Source organism: Engystomops pustulosus, unplaced genomic scaffold, assembly GCF_040894005.1.
Source record: "Engystomops pustulosus unplaced genomic scaffold, aEngPut4.maternal MAT_SCAFFOLD_97, whole genome shotgun sequence".
Taxonomy (NCBI): Eukaryota; Metazoa; Chordata; class Amphibia; order Anura; family Leptodactylidae; genus Engystomops; species Engystomops pustulosus.
The window spans coordinates 264,394-287,158 of NW_027284981.1; the positions used below are offsets into that span (position 1 = coordinate 264,394).

General features: G+C 55.7%; 1 protein-coding gene across 3 annotated transcripts in view; it reads left to right on the forward strand.

Annotated features, from left to right (window-relative positions):
- The first annotated feature begins 366 nt into the window (after positions 1-366).
- Positions 367-22,765, forward strand: part of SRCAP (Snf2 related CREBBP activator protein) — a 59,616-nt gene continuing 37,217 nt past the window's right edge. The window contains exons 1-11 of one of the 3 annotated variants that reach the window (XM_072131587.1): positions 367-580; positions 5,809-5,956; positions 6,037-6,228; positions 6,309-6,494; positions 7,443-7,583; positions 7,657-7,870; positions 8,084-8,298; positions 8,627-8,711; positions 8,873-8,962; positions 9,243-9,332; positions 11,085-11,269. In XM_072131587.1, the coding sequence (XP_071987688.1) occupies positions 5,924-5,956; positions 6,037-6,228; positions 6,309-6,494; positions 7,443-7,583; positions 7,657-7,870; positions 8,084-8,298; positions 8,627-8,711; positions 8,873-8,962; positions 9,243-9,332; positions 11,085-11,269 (1,431 nt within the window). In that variant the 5' untranslated portion in view covers positions 367-580; positions 5,809-5,923. The remainder of the gene's footprint in view (positions 581-5,808; positions 5,957-6,036; positions 6,229-6,308; positions 6,495-7,442; positions 7,584-7,656; positions 7,871-8,083; positions 8,299-8,626; positions 8,712-8,872; positions 8,963-9,242; positions 9,333-11,084; positions 11,270-22,765) is intronic. The other 2 variants (XM_072131588.1, XM_072131589.1) reach the window with 2 other exon arrangements.

The window sequence follows — 22,765 nt, forward strand, 5'->3', positions numbered from 1 at the left end:
TGGGGTACAGGCAGGGAGCAGGGGTCAGTATTGGGGTACACGCAGGGAGCTGGGGTCAGTATTGGGGTACACGCTGGGAGCTGGGGTCAGTATTGGGGTACACGCTGGGAGCTGGGGTCAGTATTGGGGTACACGCTGGGAGCAGGGGTCAGTATTGGGGTATACACAGGGAGCAGGGGTCAGTATTGGGGTATACACAGGGAGCAGGGGTCAGTATTGGGGTACACACCTGTCAGGACGCGCCTTTGCCTCCTTTTCCCGCCTCTTTTCCTCACAGGAGACGCGCTCGCTTCGCCTACACTTCCCGGCATCCTCCGGAGCTGTGACGTAATTTCCCCGCCCTTCGTAAAAAGCTCCGGAGTCCCCGCCCCCGTCGCCATTTTGCGCAGTGAGCGCCGGCTCCGTCCCGCTGTGTGGGCAGTCGCCTTCGCCGGTCCCGGCCGCCATAGTGGGGTGTACACCCGCCCGGAGCCGCCCGCTGCCCGCCCTCTCACCCACTGCGGGCATCAGCGCTTCCCGGGCCGGATGCGGATGGATTCATCCAGAAGCCGCGAAACCCGGACCGGAGCAGAGAGCGCAGGTGAGAGCCCAGACAAGATGGCGGCCGCGGTGTATACACAGGGTATATACAGGGTATACAGGAGCCGGGGACACAGGGTATATACCGGGTATACAGGAGCCGGGGGACACAGGGTATATACCGGGTATACAGGAGCCGGGGGGACACAGGGTATATACCGGGTATACAGGAGCCGGGGGGACACAGGGTATATACCGGGTATACAGGAGCCGGGGGGACACAGGGTATATACCGGGTATACAGGAGCCGGGGGGACACAGGGTATATACCGGGTATACAGGAGCCGGGGGACACAGGGTATATACAGGGTATACAGGAGCCGGGGACACAGGGTATATACCGGGTATACAGGAGCCGGCGACACAGGGTATATACCGGGTATACAGGAGCCGGGGGACACAGGGTATATACCGGGTATACAGGAGCCGGGGGACACAGGGTATATACCGGGTATACAGGAGCCGGGGGGACACAGGGTATATACCGGGTATACAGGAGCCGGGGGGACACAGGGTATATACCGGGTATACAGGAGCCGGGGGGGGGGGGACACAGGGTATATACCGGGTATACAGGAGCCGGGGGACACAGGGTATATACCGGGTATACAGGAGCCGGGGGGGACACAGTGTATATACCGGGTATACAGGAGCCGGGGACACAGTGTATATACCGGGTATACAGGAGCCGGGGGGACACAGGGTATATACCGGGTATACAGGAGCCGGGGGGACACAGGGTATATACCGGGTATACAGGAGCCGGGGGGGACACAGGGTATATACCGGGTATACAGGAGCCGGGGACACAGGGTATATACCGGGTATACAGGAGCCGGGGGGACACAGGGTATATACTGGGTATACAGGAGCCGGGGGGACACAGGGTATATACCGGGTATACAGGAGCCGGGGGGGACACAGGGTATATACCGGGTATACAGGAGCCGGGGGGACACAGGGTATATACCGGGTATACAGGAGCCGGGGGACACAGGGTATATACCGGGTATACAGGAGCCGGGGGGACACAGGGTATATACCGGGTATACAGGAGCCGGGGGGGACACAGGGTATATACCGGGTATACAGGAGCCGGGGACACAGGGTATATACCGGGTATACAGGAGCCGGGGGGACACAGGGTATATACCGGGTATACAGGAGCCGGGGGGACACAGGGTATATACCGGGTATACAGGAGCCGGGGGGGACACAGGGTATATACCGGGTATACAGGAGCCGGGGGGACACAGGGTATATACCGGGTATACAGGAGCCGGGGGGACACAGGGTATATACCGGGTATACAGGAGCCGGGGGGACACAGGGTATATACCTGGTATACAGGAGCCGGGGGGACACAGGGTATATACCGGGTATACAGGAGCCGGGGACACAGGGTATATACCGGGTATACAGGAGCCGGGGGGACACAGGGTATATACCTGGTATACAGGAGCCGGGGGGACACAGGGTATATACCGGGTATACAGGAGCCGGGGACACAGGGTATATACCGGGTATACAGGAGCCGGGGACACAGGGTATATACCGGGTATACAGGAGCCGGGGGGACACAGGGTATATACCGGGTATACAGGAGCCGGGGACACAGGGTATATACCGGGTATACAGGAGCCGGGGGACACAGGGTATATACCGGGTATACAGGAGCCGGGGGACACAGGGTATATACCGGGTATACAGGAGCCGGGGGGGGGGGGGACACAGGGTATATACCGGGTATACAGGAGCCGGGGACACAGGGTATATACCGGGTATACAGGAGCCGGGGACACAGGGTATATTCAGGGTATACAGGAGCCGGGGACACAGGGTATATACCGGGTATACAGGAGCCGGGGACACAGTGTATATACCGGTTATACAGGAGCCGGGGGACACAGGGTATATACCGGGTATACAGGAGCCGGGGGTGACACAGGGTATATACCGGGTATACAGGAGCTGGGGGGGACACAGGGTATATACCGGGTATACAGGAGCCGGGGGGACACAGGGTATATACCGGGTATACAGGAGCCGGGGGGGACACAGGGTATATACCGGGTATACAGGAGCCGGGGACACAGGGTATATACCGGGTATACAGGAGCCGGGGACACAGGGTATATACCGGGTATACAGGAGCCGGGGACACAGGGTATATACCGGGTATACAGGAGCCGGGGGGACACAGGGTATATACCGGGTATACAGGAGCCGGGGACACAGGGTATATACCGGGTATACAGGAGCCGGGGGGACACAGGGTATATACCTGGTATACAGGAGCCGGGGGGACACAGGGTATATACCGGGTATACAGGAGCCGGGGGGGGGGGGACACAGGGTATATACCGGGTATACAGGAGCCGGGGACACAGGGTATATACCGGGTATACAGGAGCCGGGGACACAGGGTATATACCGGGTATACAGGAGCCGGGGACACAGGGTATACACTCGGTATAGTAGAACAGGAAAGGGTAGAGATCCATGGACCATGAGTAAGAACTAATATTGATGTTCGAAACGCGTAGGTCTAATGGACTATGCACTATGTTCACCTGTACTGATTTTATGGATCTTTGAATAAAGAAGAAAGTTTTTTAAGCTAGCCTGGAGTGCCGATCTCTACCCTTTCCTGTTCTACTATTGCTAATGGGCGTTCCGACAAGCCCATTCGGGATACGTGCACCGGACTCCACAGAGGTGTTTCCTACGGCTCTTCGAGGTCCACGTGAGTGAGCGGTTGCTCGAAAGTGTTGTTGCATAATACACTCGGTATAGTAAGCGGGTACTGCACCTCTTGCTCTATATGTTACTCCTTTAGTAAGCCGGTACTGCACCTCTTGCTCTATATGCTACTCCTGTGGTAAGCGGGTACTGCACCTCTTGCTCTATATGTTACTCCTTTAGTAAGCGTGTACTTCACCTCTTGCTCTATATGTTACTCCTGTAGTAAGCGGGTACTGCACCTCTTGCTCTATATGTTACTCCTGTAGTAAGCGGGTACTGCACCTCTTGCTCTATATGCTACTCCTGTGGTAAGCGGGTACTGCACCTCTTGCTCTATATGTTACTCCTGTAGTAAGCGGGTACTGCACCTCTTGCTCTATATGTTACTCCTGTAGTAAGCAGGTACTGCACCTCTTGCTCTATATGTTACTCCTGTAGTAAGCGGGTACTGCATCTCTTGCTCTATATGTTACTCCTGTAGTAAGCGGGTACTGCACCTCTTGCTCTACATGTTACTCCTGTAGTAAGCGGGTACTGCACCTCTTGCTCTATATGTTACTCCTGTAGTAAGCGGGTACTGCACCTCTTGCTCTATATGTAACTCCTGTAGTAAGCGCACACTGCACCTCTTGCTCTATATGCTACTCCTGTAGTAAGCGGGTACTGCACCTCTTGCTCTATATGTTACTCCTGTAGTAAGCCGGTACTGCACCTCTTGCTCTAAATGTTACTCCTGTAGTAAGTGGATACTGCACCTCTTGCTCTATATGCTACTCCTGTAGTAAGCGGGTACTGCACCTCTTGCTCTATATGTTACTCCTGTAGTAAGCCGGTACTGCACCTCTTGCTCTAAATGTTACTCCTGTAGTAAGCGGGTACTGCACCTCTTGCTCTATATGTTACTCCTGTAGTAAGCGGGTACTGCACCTCTTGCTCTATATGTTACTCCTGTAGTAAGCGGATACTGCACCTCTTGCTCTATATGTTACTCCTGTAATAAGCGGATACTGCACCTCTTGCTCTAAATGTTACTCCTGTAGTAAGCGGATACTGCACCTCTTGCTCTATATGTTACTCCTGTAATAAGCGGATACTGCACCTCTTGCTCTAAATGTTACTCCTGTAGTAAGCGGGTACTGCACCTCTTGCTCTATATGCTACTCCTGTGGTAAGCGCACACTGCACCTCTTGCTCTATATGTTACTCCTGTAGTAAGCGGGTACTGCACCTCTTGCTCTATATGTTACTCCTGTAGTAAGCGCACACTGCACCTCTTGCTCTATATGCTACTCCTGTAGTAAGCCGGTACTGCACCTCTTGCTCTATATGTTACTCCTGTAGTAAGCCGGTACTGCACCTCTTGCTCTAAATGTTACTCCTGTAGTAAGCGGGTACTGCACCTCTTGCTCTAAATGTTACTCCTGTAGTAAGCGGGTACTGCACCTCTTGCTCTATATGTTACTCCTGTAGTAAGCCGGTACTGCACCTCTTGCTCTATATGTTACTCCTGTAGTAAGCGTGTACTGCACCTCTTGCTCTATATGTTACTCCTGTAGTAAGCGGGTACTGCACCTCTTGCTCTATATGTTACTCCTGTGGTAAGCGGGTACTGCACCTCTTGCTCTATATGTTACTCCTGTAGTAAGCGGGTACTGCATCTCTTGCTCTATATGTTACTCCTGTAGTAAGCGGGTACTGCACCTCTTGCTCTACATGTTACTCCTGTAGTAAGCAGGTACTGCACCTCTTGCTCTATATGTTACTCCTGTAGTAAGCGGGTACTGCATCTCTTGCTCTATATGTTACTCCTGTAGTAAGCGGGTACTGCACCTCTTGCTCTACATGTTACTCCTGTAGTAAGCAGGTACTGCACCTCTTGCTCTATATGTTACTCCTGTAGTAAGCGGGTACTGCACCTCTTGCTCTACATGTTACTCCTGTAGTAAGCGGGTACTGCACCTCTTGCTCTATATGTTACTCCTGTAGTAAGCGCACACTGCACCTCTTGCTCTATATGCTACTCCTGTGGTAAGCGCACACTGCACCTCTTGCTCTATATGTTACTCCTGTAGTAAGCGGGTACTGCACCTCTTGCTCTATATGTTACTCCTGTAGTAAGCGGGTACTGCACCTCTTGCTCTATATGTTACTCCTGTAGTAAGCGGGTACTGCACCTCTTGCTCTATATGCTACTCCTGTAGTAAGCGGGTACTGCACCTCTTGCTCTATATGTTACTCCTGTAGTAAGCGGGTACTGCACCTCTTGCTCTATATGCTACTCCTGTAGTAAGCGGGTACTGCACCTCTTGCTCTATATGCTACTCCTGTAGTAAGCGGGTACTGCATCTCTTGCTCTATATGCTACTCCTGTAGTAAGCGGGTACTGCATCTCTTGCTCTATATGCTACTCCTGTAGTAAGCGGGTACTGCATCTCTTGCTCTATATGCTACTCCTGTAGTAAGCTCTCTCTATTCTCTTCCTAGCACTGTAAGTCTGGAGAGTCAGGCCCAGGATGAGGCGGCATCCCAGCATGCACTGCAGCAGCTCACTATCCCTCTACCCCAGCATCCAGAGAGAGAGTGTGATAGACGCAGCACCATGGAGCCGGAGCCTTCGCGGGGGCCCCTGCCGGTAAGTGACTGTGCCCCCCAGCCCACCCCGTGTCATGTACCCGCAGTGACCTCCGTGCATTGTCCTTTCTCCTCCTCCAGGACGCACTGAGCAGCGGAGATCCCCCCATGTCTCCGGACTCCAGCGGGGGGCTTTCTCCATTTGACCTTTGTGGGGACATAGAGCTTGGCCCCGGCTCCCCCCCAGATGACGGAGTGGATGGGGCCCCGCAGGATGGGTCATCGGGACAGAGATCGGACAGTAACACGGAGATTGCAGAACAAGCCAAACATGTAAGTCCCTCCCTCCCTCCCTCCGCTGCAGCTGCCCCGGCGCCTCTTTATCAGCTCATTTCTCTGTGTGTCCTGAGCAGGAGGCTGAGATAGAGAATAGAATAGCAGAGCTGCGGAAGGAGGGCTTCTGGACCCCCCGACGCCTGTCCAAGTATCCCGAGCCCACCCGTCCTAAAGTGCTCTGGGACTATCTGTGCGAGGAGATGCAATGGCTGGCTGCAGACTTTGGCCAAGAGAGACGCTGGAAGAGGGGCGTGGCCAGGAAGGTAAGAGTCCCGCCCTAGCTGTGGCCAAGGTGTGGGGGGGGGGCAGCTAGCTGGGGCCTTGGTGGTGGTGGGGGGCAGCTAGCTGGGGCCTTGGTTGTGGTGGGGGGGGGGGGCAGCTAGCTAGGGCCTTGGTGGTGGTGGGGGGCAGCTAGCTGGGGCCTTGGTGGTGGGGGGGCAGCTAGCTGGGGCCTTGGTGGTGGTGGGGGGCAGCTAGCTGGGGCCTTGGTGGTGGTGGGGGGGCAGCTAGCTGGGGCCTTGGTGGTGGGGGGGCAGCTAGCTGGGGCCTTGGTGGTGGTGGTGGGGGGTCTTGGTCCCCCCAGCTAGTTACCCCTGCCCCATGTAAGGAGGCGCAGTGCACTGATATAACAGGTCCTGGTCCTGTAGGCTGGGGTTTGGTAGCTGGTGCCATAGAATCTCCTGTGGGCTGCTGCCGTGTCCTGTATGGTGGCACCGAGACACCCGAGGGGGACATGCAATAATCAGATCATGTTTGGGAGTCGCGCTCCTCTGCGTGGCCGCTGTATCTGCTGCCGGTTTTCCCACAAAACAAGCTGTCAGTAGCACCGAACTTGCTGGTTGTTGGGGGTCTCCATGCTGAGACCCCCATATATTGTGAGGAGCGTGGTCTGATGGGCTCTTCGTGGCTCCCTGAGGTGAGGGGAATAGCTGGTCACACGTGGCCTCTCTATGGAGCTGAGGGAGATGGTCGTGTGTGGTGCTCGGCAATCTCCATCATCTCCATAGAGAGAGCCTGTGCACCAGCCATGAGGGGTCCTACGGGGGTCCCCACCAGTTCTCCTAATCTCTGAGGTTCCATCATTCAGACCCCACCGATCAGCAAGTCAGGCCCTATCCTATGTATAGCCTGTCTCATGGGGAAACCCTTTAACCCTCCTCCACTTTCTGGGCTTGTTTGTCTGATTTGGGGGCGCCCTTACTGTTGTACAGGTGGTGAGGATGGTGGTCCGGCACCACGAGGAGCTGAAGCAGAAGGAAGAGCGAGCTCGGAGAGAAGAGCAGGCCAAGCTGAGGCGCATTGCCACCTCTATCGCCAAGGAAGTGCGCCAGTTCTGGAGTAATGTGGAGAAGGTGAGGAGCGCGGAGCTGGTGCCACGCCAGCCACCACGCCAGCCACCGCCTCAACCCCTCTCTTCTGTTCTAGGTGGTGCAGTTTAAGCAGCAGTCCCGCCTGGAGGAGAAGAGGAAAAAGGCCCTGGACTTGCAGCTGGACTTTATAGTTGGCCAGACAGAAAAATATTCCGACCTCCTCAGCCAGAGTCTGAGCGAAGCTGTTCCTGTTAGCAAGACCAGCTCGTCGTGTGTGGGCTCCTCTCAGGGAGACTCAGTCAGGACCAGCCCGGTACCGTCACTCAGAGGTGAGCTGAGCCGGCTCTCGTGTAACTGGAGGACGCACTCATTAAACAGGTCCCTGCCTTGTCCTGTAGGCTTGGATTTGGTAGCTGGTGCCATAGAAGCTTCTCCCTGTGATGACACGGTGTCTCTCCTGGTGACACTACACACATGGGGAGGGACATTACTGGAGCCACGACCTGCACGTGGCCGCTGGGTAACTGATCTCTTCTTTACAGCAGCAGAAGGAGATGGAGACTTTCTGCCTCATGGCTCAGAAGGTGAAGCAGAAGACGATGAGGAGACCATAGAGATGGAGGAGCTGCAGGAGGGGAACGATGCAGAGACTCATCGTCTGGAGCTGGAACTTCTCCAGCAGGAGAGCAAACTTCCCCTGGATGAGCTGCTGCAAAGCCTGCCCCCCGAGATCCTGCAGGAGGACTCTCCCTTGCTGGTACGTCTGATCTGAGGAGTAGTGCGGAGCCGTACGGACCTCCACCATTGGTTCTGATAACACTGCACTGAAATTCGGGGACATGAAACTCTTCATCACAAGGAAATTGTCTTCTCTCTGGTCCCCCGCGCCTCTGCTGGTCTCCACCGTCCTCCCTCTCTTACCCCTTGCATTGTTGGGGGCGCCCACCCCACACTTTGTCGCCCTGCTGGACGTAGTCTTCTCGCACCTCGTGTGTTGCCTCAGTATCTGCTGGGGTACTGTGTGAAGGTGGCGGCTGACTTCTGGATCTTTTTTAATCATTTTTTTATGTTTTCATAATGTAAAGGATCCTGTTACCAGTGAGGAGGATACGGAGGAGGATGAGAAGGTGGGGGAAGAGGATGAGGAGTTCACAGCAAATGAGGAAGAAGGTGAGACGATGTACTGGGTGTAGCTGTATCTGTGGTACTGGCCACGTCTGCAGGTGCCTGGTGGCTCTGGAGCGAGGTCATACATGGTATGGTTGTACTACTGGTAGAATGGCAGTGGCCATGCTGTGCTCTCTGACACCTTGTGTTGTGTGATGTTACAGCTGAAGATGAGGAGGACACCATTGCAGCAGAGGAGGAAATGGCCGGACAGCAGGATCACACCGAGGAGCTTTCCCAGCTCGCCCGAGAAGGTAGGCACGGGGGTAGCATTCTGCTAATGATACTTTATGGTAGCATTTCCAGTTGAGGGGAAAAAAAATTGCAATATTATTTTTATTCTGTGCTGTGCAAAGTGCTGTGCAAAGTGCTGTGCAAAGTGCTGTGCCAGAATTACGTTCTCTTGTCCCGTCGCTCCCCGGTGGCGACTCCTCTCTGCAGTGTCCGGCACTCGCGCGGTTGAGAAGTGACATTGCTGTTATAAGCTGTGACAGCGAGTTATGAGTGTGATTGGTAATTGTGTTATTTCCACAGGGGAGATGTCTTTGGATGAGCTGTTACTTAGATACTCGGCGCTGCCATCTGAGCAGGAGAGTGACAGTGCAGAGAATCCAGAAGACTATGGTGAGTGTCAATGAGAGGCCTCCTGGCACGCGCCTCTCTCGGGGCGTCTGGCGGTGGAGGGGCCTCCTGGCACGCGCCTCTCTCGGGGCGTCTGACGGTGGAGGGGCCTCCTGGCACGCGCCTCTCTCGGGGCGTCTGGCGGTGGAGGGGCCTCCTGGCAGGCGCCTCTCGCGGGGCGTCTGGCGGTGGAGGGGCCTCCTGGCAGGCGCCTCTCGCGGGGCGTCTGGCGGTGGAGGGGCCTCCTGGCACGCGCTTCTCGCGGGGCGTCTGGCGGTGGAGTGGCCTCCTGGCAGGCGCCTCTCGCGGGGGGGGCGGGGGTGGAGGGGCCTCCTGGCAGGCGCCTCTCGTGGGGCGTCTGGCGGCGGAGGGGCCTCCTGGCAGGCGCCTCTCGCGGGGCGTCTGGCGGCGGAGGGGCCTCCTGGCAGGCGCCTCTCGCGGGGCGTCTGGCGGCGGAGGGGCCTCCTGGCAGGCGCCTCTTGCGGGGCGTCTGGCGGCGGAGGGGCCTCCTGGCAGGCGCCTCTTGCGGGGCGTCTGGCGGCGGAGGGGCCTCCTGGCAGGCGCCTCTCGCGGGGCGTCTGGCGGCGGAGGGGCCTCCTGGCAGGCGCCTCTCGCGGGGCGTCTGGCGGCGGAGGGGCCTCCTGGCAGGCGCCTCTCGCGGGGCGTCTGGCGGCGGAGGGGCCTCCTGGCAGGCGCCTCTCGCGGGGCGTCTGGCGGCGGAGGGGCCTCCTGGCAGGCGCCTCTCGCGGGGCGTCTGGCGGCGGAGGGGCCTCCTGGCAGGCGCCTCTCGCGGGGCGTCTGGCGGCGGAGGGGCCTCCTGGCAGGCGCCTCTCGCGGGGCGTCTGGCGGCGGAGGGGCCTCCTGGCAGGCGCCTCTCGCGGGGCGTCTGGCGGCGGAGGGGCCTCCTGGCAGGCGCCTCTCGCGGGGCGTCTGGCGGCGGAGGGGCCTCCTGGCAGGCGCCTCTCGCGGGGCGTCTGGCGGCGGAGGGGCCTCCTGGCAGGCGCCTCTCGCGGGGCGTCTGGCGGCGGAGGGGCCTCCTGGCAGGCGCCTCTCGCGGGGCGTCTGGCGGCGGAGGGGCCTCCTGGCAGGCGCCTCTCGCGGGGCGTCTGGCGGCGGAGGGGCCTCCTGGCAGGCGCCTCTCGCGGGGCGTCTGGCGGCGGAGGGGCCTCCTGGCAGGCGCCTCTCGCGGGGCGTCTGGCGGCGGAGGGGCCTCCTGGCAGGCGCCTCTCGCGGGGCGTCTGGCGGCGGAGGGGCCTCCTGGCAGGCGCCTCTCGCGGGGCGTCTGGCGGCGGAGGGGCCTCCTGGCAGGCGCCTCTCGCGGGGCGTCTGGCGGCGGAGGGGCCTCCTGGCAGGCGCCTCTCGCGGGGCGTCTGGCGGCGGAGGGGCCTCCTGGCAGGCGCCTCTCGCGGGGCGTCTGGCGGCGGAGGGGCCTCCTGGCAGGCGCCTCTCGCGGGGCGTCTGGCGGCGGAGGGGCCTCCTGGCAGGCGCCTCTCGCGGGGCCTCTGGCGGCGGAGGGGCCTCCTGGCAGGCGCCTCTCGCGGGGCCTCTGGCGGCGGAGGGGCCTCCTGGCAGGCGCCTCTCGCGGGGCCTCTGGCGGCGGAGGGGCCTCCTGGCAGGCGCCTCTCGCGGGGCCTCTGGCGGCGGAGGGGCCTCCTGGCAGGCGCCTCTCGCGGGGCCTCTGGCGGCGGAGGGGCCTCCTGGCAGGCGCCTCTCGCGGGGCCTCTGGTGCTGATGCTGTCGTTACACTCCTTTCAGACTCGGATTGTGATTCCTCGGGGGATGAATCGGAAGGAGTGGAGTTCCTTGTTAAGCCTGATGATGACCGTTCTGGAAGTGAGCGACTGACATGTGAACCACCCGAACCCAAGAAAGAAATCACGGACATTGCCGCGACAGCTGAATCTCTGCAGCCTAAGGGATACACGCTGGCCACCACCCAGGTACAACCTCGTGTCATCGCTGCATATATCTGCTGAACGTCTATGTATAGGAGGGAGGACATCCACTGTCATCGAGTCCGGGTACCTACCTGTCATCCTGTGCTGCCTGTACATGGGGAGTGTGGGGTTAGGTGCAGGGAGTCCTCTGTATAGATGTGTGAGGTTAGGTGCAGGGAGTCCTCTGTATAGATGTGTGAGGTTATGTGCGGGGAGTCCTGTGTATAGATGTGTGAGGTTAGGTGCAGGGAGTCCTCTGTATATATGTGTGGGTGCAGGGAGTCCTCTGTATAGATGTGTGAGGTTAGGTGCAGGGAGTCCTCTGTATAGATGTGTGAGGTTAGGTGCGGGGAGTCCTCTGTATAGATGTGTGAGGTTAGGGGCAGGGAGTCCTCTGTATAGATGTGTGGGGTTAGGTGCAGGGAGTCCTCTGTATAGATGTGTGAGGTTAGGGGCAGGGAGTCCTCTGTATAGATGTGTGGGGTTAGGTGCAGGGAGTCCTCTGTATAGATGTGTGGGGTTAGGTGCAGGGAGTCCTCTGTATAGATGTGTGGGGTTAGGTGCAGGGAGTCCTCTGTATAGATGTGTGGGGTTATGTGCGGGGAGTCCTCTGTATAGATGTGTGGGGTTAGGTGCAGGGAGTCCTCTGTATAGATGTGTGGGGTTAGGTGCAGGGAGTCCTCTGTATAGATGTGTGGGTGCAGGGAGTCCTCTGTATAGATGTGTGAGGTTAGGTGCAGGGAGTCCTCTGTATAGATGTGTGAGGTTAGGTGCAGGGAGTCCTCTGTATAGATGTGTGGGGTTAGGTGCAGGGAGTCCTCTGTATAGATGTGTGGGGTTAGGTGCAGGGAGTCCTCTGTATAGATGTGTGGGGTTAGGTGCAGGGAGTCCTCTGTATAGATGTGTGAGGTTAGGTGCAGGGAGTCCTCTGTATAGATGTGTGAGGTTATGTGCGGGGAGTCCTCTGTATAGATGTGTGGGGTTAGGTGCAGGGAGTCCTCTGTATAGATGTGTGAGGTTAGGTGCGGGGAGTCCTCTGTATAGATGTGTGGGGTTAGGTGCAGGGAGTCCTCTGTATAGATGTGTGGGGTTAGGTGCAGGGAGTCCTCTGTATAGATGTGTGAGGTTAGGTGCGGGGAGTCCTCTGTATAGATGTGTGGGGTTAGGTGCAGGGAGTCCTCTGTATAGATGTGTGAGGTTAGGTGCAGGGAGTCCTCTGTATAGATGTGTGAGGTTAGGTGCAGGGAGTCCTCTGTATAGATGTGTGAGGTTAGGTGCAGGGAGTCCTCTGTATAGATGTGTGAGGTTATGTGCGGGGAGTCCTCTGTATAGATGTGTGGGGTTATGTGCGGGGAGTCCTCTGTATAGATGTGTGAGGTTAGGTGCACTGAGTCCTCTGTATAGATGTGTGAGGTTAGGTGCACTGAGTCCTCTGTATAGATGTGTGGGGTTATGTGCGGGGAGTCCTCTGTATAGATGTGTGGGGTTAGGTGCAGGGAGTCCTCTGTATAGATGTGTGGGGTTAGGTGCAGGGAGTCCTCTGTATAGATGTGTGGGGTTAGGTGCAGGGAGTCCTCTGTATAGATGTGTGGGGTTAGGTGCAGGGAGTCCTCTGTATAGATGTGTGGGGTTAGGTGCAGGGAGTCCTCTGTATAGATGTGTGGGGTTAGGTGCAGGGAGTCCTCTGTATAGATGTGTGGGGTTAGGTGCAGGGAGTCCTCTGTATAGACGTGTGGGGTTAGGTGCAGGGAGTCCTCTGTATAGATGTGTGGGGTTAGGTGCAGGGAGTCCTCTGTATAGATGTGTGGGGTTAGGTGCAGGGAGTCCTCTGTATAGATGTGTGGGTGCAGGGAGTCCTCTGTATAGATGTGAGGTTAGGTGCAGGGAATCCTCTGTATAGATGTGTGGGGTTAGGTGCAGGGAGTCCTCTGTATAGATGTGTGGGGTTAGGTGCAGGGAGTCCTCTGTATAGATGTGTGAGGTTATGTGCGGGGAGTCCTCTGTATAGATGTGTGGGTGCAGGGAGTCCTCTGTATAGATGTGTGAGGTTAGGTGCAGGGAGTCCTCTGTATAGATGTGTGGGGTTAGGTGCAGGGAGTCCTCTGTATAGATGTGTGGGGTTAGGTGCAGGGAGTCCTCTGTATAGATGTGTGGGGTTAGGTGCAGGGAGTCCTCTGTATAGATGTGTGGGGTTAGGTGCAGGGAGTCCTCTGTATAGATGTGTGGGGTTAGGTGCAGGGAGTCCTCTGTATAGATGTGTGAGGTTATGTGCGGGGAGTCCTCTGTATAGATGTGTGGGGTTAGGTGCAGGGAGTCCTCTGTATAGATGTGTGAGGTTAGGTGCAGGGAGTCCTCTGTATAGATGTGTGAGGTTATGTGCAGGGAGTCCTCTGTATAGATGTGTGGGTGCAGGGAGTCCTCTGTATAGATGTGTGAGGTTAGGTGCAGGGAGTCCTCTGTATAGATGTGTGGGGTTAGGTGCAGGGAGTCCTCTGTATAGATGTGTGGGTGCAGGGAGTCCTCTGTATAGATGTGTGGGGTTAGGTGCAGGGAGTCCTCTGTATAGATGTGTGGGGTTAGGTGCAGGGAGTCCTCTGTATAGATGTGTGGGTGCAGGGAGTCCTCTGTATAGATGTGTGGGGTTAGGTGCAGGGAGTCCTCTGTATACATGTGTGAGGTTAGGTGCAGGGAGTCCTCTGTATAGATGTGTGAGGTTATGTGCAGGGAGTCCTCTGTATAGATGTGTGGGTGCAGGGAGTCCTCTGTATAGATGTGTGAGGTTAGGTGCAGGGAGTCCTCTGTATAGATGTGTGGGGTTAGGTGCAGGGAGTCCTCTGTATAGATGTGTGGGTGCAGGGAGTCCTCTGTATAGATGTGTGGGGTTAGGTGCAGGGAGTCCTCTGTATAGATGTGTGGGGTTAGGTGCAGGGAGTCCTCTGTATAGATGTGTGGGTGCAGGGAGTCCTCTGTATAGATGTGTGGGGTTAGGTGCAGGGAGTCCTCTGTATAGATGTGTGGGGTTAGGTGCAGGGAGTCCTCTGTATAGATGTGTGGGTGCAGGGAGTCCTCTGTATAGATGTGTGAGGTTAGGTGCAGGGAATCCTCTGTATAGATGTGTGGGGTTAGGTGCAGGGAGTCCTCTGTATAGATGTGTGGGGTTAGGTGCAGGGAGTCCTCTGTATAGATGTGTGAGGTTATGTGCGGGGAGTCCTCTGTATAGATGTGTGGGGTTAGGTGCAGGGAGTCCTCTGTATAGATGTGTGGGGTTAGGTGCAGGGAGTCCTCTGTATAGATGTGTGAGGTTATGTGCGGGGAGTCCTCTGTATAGATGTGTGGGGTTAGGTGCAGGGAGTCCTCTGTATAGATGTGTGAGGTTAGGTGCAGGGAGTCCTCTGTATAGATGTGTGAGGTTATGTGCAGGGAGTCCTCTGTATAGATGTGTGAGGTTATGTGCAGGGAGTCCTCTGTATAGATGTGTGGGTGCAGGGAGTCCTCTGTATAGATGTGTGAGGTTAGGTGCAGGGAGTCCTCTGTATAGATGTGTGGGGTTAGGTGCAGGGAGTCCTCTGTATAGATGTGTGGGTGCAGGGAGTCCTCTGTATAGATGTGTGGGTGCAGGGAGTCCTCTGTATAGATGTGTGGGGTTAGGTGCAGGGAGTCCTCTGTATAGATGTGTGAGGTTAGGTGCAGGGAGTCCTCTGTGTATATATGTGTGGGGTTAGGTGCAGGGAGTCCTCTGTATAGATGTGTGAGGTTAGGTGCAGGGAGTCCTCTGTATAGATGTGTGAGGTTAGGTGCAGGGAGTCCTCTGTATAGATGTGTGAGGTTAGGTGCAGGGAGTCCTCTGTATATATGTGTGAGGTTAGGTGCAGGGAGTCCTCTGTATAGATGTGTGGGGTTAGGTGCGGGGAGTCCTCTGTATAGATGTGTGGGGTTAGGTGCAGGGAGTCCTCTGTATAGATGTGTGGGGTTAGGTGCAGGGAGTCCTCTGTATAGATGTGTGGGTGCAGGGAGTCCTCTGTATAGATGTGTGGGGTTAGGTGCAGGGAGTCCTCTGTATAGATGTGTGAGGTTATGTGCAGGGAGTCCTCTGTATAGATGTGTGGGTGCAGGGAGTCCTCTGTATAGATGTGTGAGGTTAGGTGCAGGGAGTCCTCTGTATAGATGTGTGGGGTTAGGTGCAGGGAGTCCTCTGTATAGATGTGTGGGTGCAGGGAGTCCTCTGTATAGATGTGTGGGGTTAGGTGCAGGGAGTCCTCTGTATAGATGTGTGGGGTTAGGTGCAGGGAGTCCTCTGTATAGATGTGTGGGTGCAGGGAGTCCTCTGTATAGATGTGTGGGGTTAGGTGCAGGGAGTCCTCTGTATACATGTGTGAGGTTAGGTGCAGGGAGTCCTCTGTATAGATGTGTGAGGTTAGGTGCACTGAGTCCTCTGTATAGATGTGTGGGGTTATGTGCGGGGAGTCCTCTGTATAGATGTGTGAGGTTAGGTGCAGGGAGTCCTCTGTATAGATGTGTGGGGTTAGGTGCAGGGAGTCCTCTGTATAGATGTGTGGGGTTAGGTGCAGGGAGTCCTCTGTATAGATGTGTGGGGTTATGTGCGGGGAGTCCTCTGTATAGATGTGTGGGGTTAGGTGCAGGGAGTCCTCTGTATAGATGTGTGAGGTTAGGTGCAGGGAGTCCTCTGTATAGATGTGTGGGGTTAGGTGCAGGGAGTCCTCTGTATAGATGTGTGGGGTTAGGTGCAGGGAGTCCTCTGTATAGATGTGTGGGGTTAGGTGCAGGGAGTCCTCTGTATAGATGTGTGGGGTTATGTGCGGGGAGTCCTCTGTATAGATGTGTGGGGTTAGGTGCAGGGAGTCCTCTGTATAGATGTGTGAGGTTAGGTGCAGGGAGTCCTCTGTATAGATGTGTGGGGTTAGGTGCAGTGAGTCCTCTGTATAGATGTGTGGGGTTAGGTGCAGGGAGTCCTCTGTATAGATGTGTGGGTGCAGGGAGTCCTCTGTATAGATGTGTGGGGTTAGGTGCAGGGAGTCCTCTGTATACATGTGTGGGGTTAGGTGCAGGGAGTCCTCTGTATACATGTGTGGGGTTAGGTGCAGGGAGTCCTCTGTATAGATGTGTGGGGTTAGGTGCGGGGAGTCCTCTGTATAGATGTGTGGGGTTAGGTGCAGGGAGTCCTCTGTATAGATGTGTGGGGTTAGGTGCAGGGAGTCCTCTGTATACATGTGTGGGGTTAGGTGCAGGGAGTCCTCTGTATAGATGTGTGGGTGCAGGGAGTCCTCTGTATAGATGTGTGGGGTTAGGTGCAGGGAGTCCTCTGTATACATGTGTGAGGTTAGGTGCAGGGAGTCCTCTGTATAGATGTGTGAGGTTATGTGCAGGGAGTCCTCTGTATAGATGTGTGGGTGCAGGGAGTCCTCTGTATAGATGTGTGAGGTTAGGTGCAGGGAGTCCTCTGTATAGATGTGTGGGGTTAGGTGCAGGGAGTCCTCTGTATAGATGTGTGGGTGCAGGGAGTCCTCTGTATAGATGTGTGGGGTTAGGTGCAGGGAGTCCTCTGTATAGATGTGTGGGGTTAGGTGCAGGGAGTCCTCTGTATAGATGTGTGGGTGCAGGGAGTCCTCTGTATAGATGTGTGGGGTTAGGTGCAGGGAGTCCTCTGTATACATGTGTGAGGTTAGGTGCAGGGAGTCCTCTGTATAGATGTGTGGGTGCAGGGAGTCCTCTGTATAGATGTGTGAGGTTAGGTGCAGGGAGTCCTCTGTATAGATGTGTGGGGTTAGGTGCAGGGAGTCCTCTGTATAGATGTGTGGGTGCAGGGAGTCCTCTGTATAGATGTGTGGGGTTAGGTGCAGGGAGTCCTCTGTATAGATGTGTGGGGTTAGGTGCAGGGAGTCCTCTGTATAGATGTGTGGGTGCAGGGAGTCCTCTGTATAGATGTGTGGGGTTAGGTGCAGGGAGTCCTCTGTATACATGTGTGGGGTTAGGTGCAGGGAGTCCTCTGTATAGATGTGTGGGGTTAGGTGCAGGGAGTCCTCTGTATAGATGTGTGGGGTTAGGTGCGGGGAGTCCTCTGTATAGATGTGTGGGGTTAGGTGCAGGGAGTCCTCTGTATAGATGTGTGAGGTTAGGTGCAGGGAGTCCTCTGTATAGATGTGTGAGGTTATGTGCAGGGAGTCCTCTGTATAGATGTGTGGGTGCAGGGAGTCCTCTGTATAGATGTGTGAGGTTAGGTGCAGGGAGTCCTCTGTATAGATGTGTGAGGTTAGGTGCAGGGAGTCCTCTGTATAGATGTGTGGGGTTAGGTGCAGGGAGTCCTCTGTATAGATGTGTGGGTGCAGGGAGTCCTCTGTATAGATGTGTGGGGTTAGGTGCAGTGAGTCCTCTGTATAGATGTGTGGGGTTAGGTGCAGGGAGTCCTCTGTATAGATGTGTGGGTGCAGGGAGTCCTCTGTATAGATGTGTGGGGTTAGGTGCAGGGAGTCCTCTGTATACATGTGTGGGGTTAGGTGCAGGGAGTCCTCTGTATAGATGTGTGGGGTTAGGTGCAGGGAGTCCTCTGTATACATGTGTGGGGTTAGGTGCAGGGAGTCCTCTGTATAGATGTGTGGGGTTAGGTGCGGGGAGTCCTCTGTATAGATGTGTGGGGTTAGGTGCAGGGAGTCCTCTGTATAGATGTGTGAGGTTAGGTGCAGGGAGTCCTCTGTATAGATGTGTGAGGTTATGTGCAGGGAGTCCTCTGTATAGATGTGTGGGTGCAGGGAGTCCTCTGTATAGATGTGTGAGGTTAGGTGCAGGGAGTCCTCTGTATAGATGTGTGGGGTTAGGTGCAGGGAGTCCTCTGTATAGATGTGTGGGTGCAGGGAGTCCTCTGTATAGATGTGTGGGGTTAGGTGCAGGGAGTCCTCTGTATAGATGTGTGGGGTTAGGTGCAGGGAGTCCTCTGTATAGATGTGTGGGGTTAGGTGCAGGGAGTCCTCTGTATAGATGTGTGGGGTTAGGTGCAGGGAGTCCTCTGTATAGATGTGTGGGGTTAGGTGCGGGGAGTCCTCTGTATAGATGTGTGGGGTTAGGTGCGGGGAGTCCTCTGTATAGATGTGTGGGGTTAGGTGCGGGGAGTCCTCTGTATAGATGTGTGGGGTTAGGTGCAGGGAGTCCTCTGTATAGATGTGTGGGTGCAGGGAGTCCTCTGTATAGATGTGTGAGGTTAGGTGCAGGGAGTCCTCTGTATAGATATGTGAGGTTAGGTGCAGGGAGTCCTCTGTATAGATGTGTGGGTGCAGGGAGTCCTCTGTATAGATGTGTGAGGTTAGGTGCGGGGAGTCCTCTGTATAGATGTGTGAGGATAGGTGCAGGGAGTCCTCTGTATAGATGTGTGGGGTTAGGTGCAGGGAGTCCTCTGTATAGATGTGTGAGGTTAGGTGCAGGGAGTCCTCTGTATAGATGTGTGGGGTTAGGTGCAGGGAGTCCTCTGTATAGATGTGTGAGGTTATGTGCGGGGAGTCCTCTGTATAGATGTGTGGGGTTAGGTGCAGGGAGTCCTCTGTATAGATGTGTGGGGTTAGGTGCAGGGAGTCCTCTGTATAGATGTGTGAGGTTAGGTGCAGGGAATCCTCTGTATAGATGTGTGGGGTTAGGTGCAGGGAGTCCTCTGTATAGATGTGTGAGGTTATGAGCGGGGAGTCCTCTGTATAGATGTGTGGGGTTAGGTGCAGGGAGTCCTCTGTATAGATGTGTGGGGTTAGGTGCACTGAGTCCTCTGTATAGATGTGTGGGGTTAGGTGCGGGGAGTCCTCTGTATAGATGTGTGGGGTTAGGTGCAGGGAGTCCTCTGTATACATGTGTGGGGTTAGGGGCAGGGAGTCCTCTGTATAGATGTGTGGGGTTAGGTGCAGGGAGTCCTCTGTATAGATGTGTGGGGTTAGGTGCGGGGAGTCCTCTGTATAGATGTGTGAGGTTAGGTGCAGGGAGTCCTCTGTATAGATGTGTGAGGTTAGGTGCAGGGAGTCCTCTGTATAGATGTGTGGGTGCAGGGAGTCCTCTGTATAGATGTGTGAGGTTAGGTGCAGGGAGTCCTCTGTATAGATGTGTGGGGTTAGGTGCAGGGAGTCCTCTGTATAGATGTGTGGGGTTAGGTGCAGGGAGTCCTCTGTATAGATGTGTGGGGTTAGGTGCAGGGAGTCCTCTGTATAGATGTGTGGGGTTAGGTGCAGGGAGTCCTCTGTATAGATGTATGAGGTTAGGTGCAGGGAGTCCTCTGTATAGATGTGTGGGGTTAGGTGCAGGGAGTCCTCTGTATAGATGTGTGAGGTTAGGTGCACTGAGTCCTCTGTATAGATGTGTGGGGTTAGGTGCAGGGAGTCCTCTGTATAGATGTGTGGGGTTAGGTGCAGGGAGTCCTCTGTATAGATGTGTGAGGTTAGGTGCACTGAGTCCTCTGTATAGATGTGTGAGGTTAGGTGCAGGGAGTCCTCTGTATAGATGTGTGGGGTTAGGTGCAGGGAGTCCTCTGTATAGATGTGTGAGGTTAGGTGCAGGGAGTCCTCTGTATAGATGTGTGAGGTTAGGTGCAGGGAGTCCTCTGTATAGATGTGTGGGGTTAGGTGCAGGGAGTCCTCTGTATAGATGTGTGAGGTTAGGTGCAGGGAGTCCTCTGTATAGATGTGTGGGGTTAGGTGCAGGGAGTCCTCTGTATAGATGTGTGGGGTTAGGTGCGGGGAGTCCTCTGTATAGATGTGTGGGGTTAGGTGCAGGGAGTCCTCTGTATAGATGTGTGAGGTTAGGTGCGGGGAGTCCTCTGTATAGATGTGTGGGGTTAGGTGCAGGGAGTCCTCTGTATAGATGTGTGAGGTTAGGTGCGGGGAGTCCTCTGTATAGATGTGTGGGGTTAGGTGCAGGGAGTCCTCTGTATAGATGTGTGAGGTTAGGTGCAGGGAGTCCTCTGTATAGATGTGTGGGGTTAGGTGCAGGGAGTCCTCTGTATAGATGTGTGGGGTTAGGTGCAGGGAGTCCTCTGTATAGATGTGTGGGGTTAGGTGCAGGGAGTCCTCTGTATAGATGTGTGGGGTTAGGTGCAGGGAGTCCTCTGTATAGATGTGTGGGGTTAGGTGCAGGGAGTCCTCTGTATAGATGTGTGGGGTTAGGTGCAGGGAGTCCTCTGTATAGATGTGTGGGGTTAGGTGCGGGGAGTCCTCTGTATAGATGTGTGAGGTTATGTGCGGGGAGTCCTCTGTATAGATGTGTGAGGTTAGGTGCAGGGAGTCCTCTGTATAGATGTGTGGGGTTAGGTGCAGGGAGTCCTCTGTATAGATGTGTGGGTGCAGGGAGTCCTCTGTATAGATGTGTGAGGTTAGGTGCAGGGAGTCCTCTGTATAGATGTGTGGGGTTAGGTGCAGGGAGTCCTCTGTATAGATGTGTGGGGTTAGGTGCAGGGAGTCCTCTGTATAGATGTGTGAGGTTATGTGCGGGGAGTCCTCTGTATAGATGTGTGGGGTTAGGTGCAGGGAGTCCTCTGTATAGATGTGTGGGGTTAGGTGCAGGGAGTCCTCTGTATACATGTGTGGGGTTTGTCAGCATGGACCACGTCATCAGGGAGATGCCACCATCTGTCCATATATGGAGTTTCTACGTCTCCCAGGGCTTACCCAGACAAGGTTCCATATTATTAATTTCAATAATTATTTTCCCAGCTTGGTCTAGTTGTTGCCTCCTGGGGGCGGTTTTGCTGAGGGTTGTAGTTGGGTGGTCTTGGCTGTATGATGGAGCGGACCCCCTGTTTCCTCTTAGGGCTGTAGTTGGGTGGTCTTGGCTGTAAGCTGTATGATGGAGCGGACCCCCTGGCTCCTCTTAGGGCTGTAGTTGGGTGGTCTTGGCTGTATGATGGAGCGGACCCCCTGGCTCCTCTTAGGACTGTAGTTGGGTGGTCTTGGCTGTATGATGGAGCGGACCCCCTGGCTCCTCTTAGGGCTGTAGTTGGGTGGTCTTGGCTGTATGATGGAGCAGACCCCCTGTTTCCTCTTAGGGCTGTAGTTGGGTGGTCTTGGCTGTATGATGGAGCGGACCCCCTGGCTCCTCTTAGGGCTGTAGTTGGGTGGTCTTGGCTGTATGATGGAGCGGACCCCCTGGCTCCTCTTAGGACTGTAGTTGGGTGGTCTTGGCTGTATGATGGAGCGGACCCCCTGGCTCCTCTTAGGGCTGTAGTTGGGTGGTCTTGGCTGTATGATGGAGCAGACCCCCTGTTTCCTCTTAGGGCTGTAGTTGGGTGGTCTTGGCTGTAAGCTGTATGATGGAGCGGACCCCCTGGCTCCTCTTAGGGCTGTAGTTGGGTGGTCTTGGCTGTATGATGGAGCGGACCCCCTGGCTCCTCTTAGGGTTGTAGTTGGGTGGTCTTGGCTGTATGATGGAGCGGACCCCCTGGCTCCTCTTAGGGCTGTAGTTGGGTGGTCTTGGCTGTAAGCTGTATGATGGAGCGGACCCCCTGGCTCCTCTTAGGACTGTAGTTGGGTGGTCTTGGCTGTATGATGGAGCGGACCCCCTGGCTCCTCTTAGGGCTGTAGTTGGGTGGTCTTGGCTGTATGATGGAGCGGACCCCCTGGCTCCTCTTAGGGTTGTAGTTGGGTGGTCTTGGCTGTAAGCTGTATGATGGAGCGGACCCCCTAGTTCCTCTTAGCGCTGTAGTTAGGTGGTCTTGGCTGTATGATGGATAGGACCCCCTGGCTCCTCTTAGGGCTGTAGTTGGGTGGTCTTGGCTGTATGATGGAGTGGACCCCCTGGCTCCTCTTAGGGCTGTAGTTGGGTGGTCTTGGCTGTATGATGGAGCGGACCCCCTGGCTCCTCTTAGGGCTGTAGTTAGGTGGTCTTGGCTGTATGATGGAGCGGACCCCCTGGCTCCTCTTAGGGTTGTAGTTGGGTGGTCTTGGCTGTATGATGGAGCGGACCCCCTGGTTCCTCTTAGGGCTGTAGTTGGGTGGTCTTGGCTGTATGATTGAGCGGACCCCCTGGCTCCTCTTAGGGCTGTAGTTGGGTGGTCTTGGCTGTATGATGGAGCGGACCCCCTGGCTCCTCTTAGGGTTGTAGTTGGGTGGTCTTGGCTGTATGATGGAGCGGACCCCCTGGCTCCTCTTAGGGCTGTAGTTGGGTGGTCTTGGCTGTATGATGGAGCGGACCCCCTGGTTCCTCTTAGGGTTGTAGTTTGGTGGTCTTGGCTGTATGATGGAGCGGACCCCCTGGCTCCTCTTAGGGCTGTAGTTGGGTGGTCTTGGCTGTAAGCTGTATGATGGAGCGGACCCCCTGGCTCCTCTCAGGGTTGTAGTTGGGTGGTCTTGGCTGTATGATGGAGCAGGACCCCTTGGTTCCTCTTAGGGTTGTAGTTGGGTGGTCTTGGCTGTATGATGGAGCGGACCCCCTGGCTCCTCTTAGGGCTGTAGTTGGGTGGTCTTGGCTGTATGATGGAGCGGACCCCCTGGCTCCTCTTAGGGCTGTAGTTGGGTGGTCTTG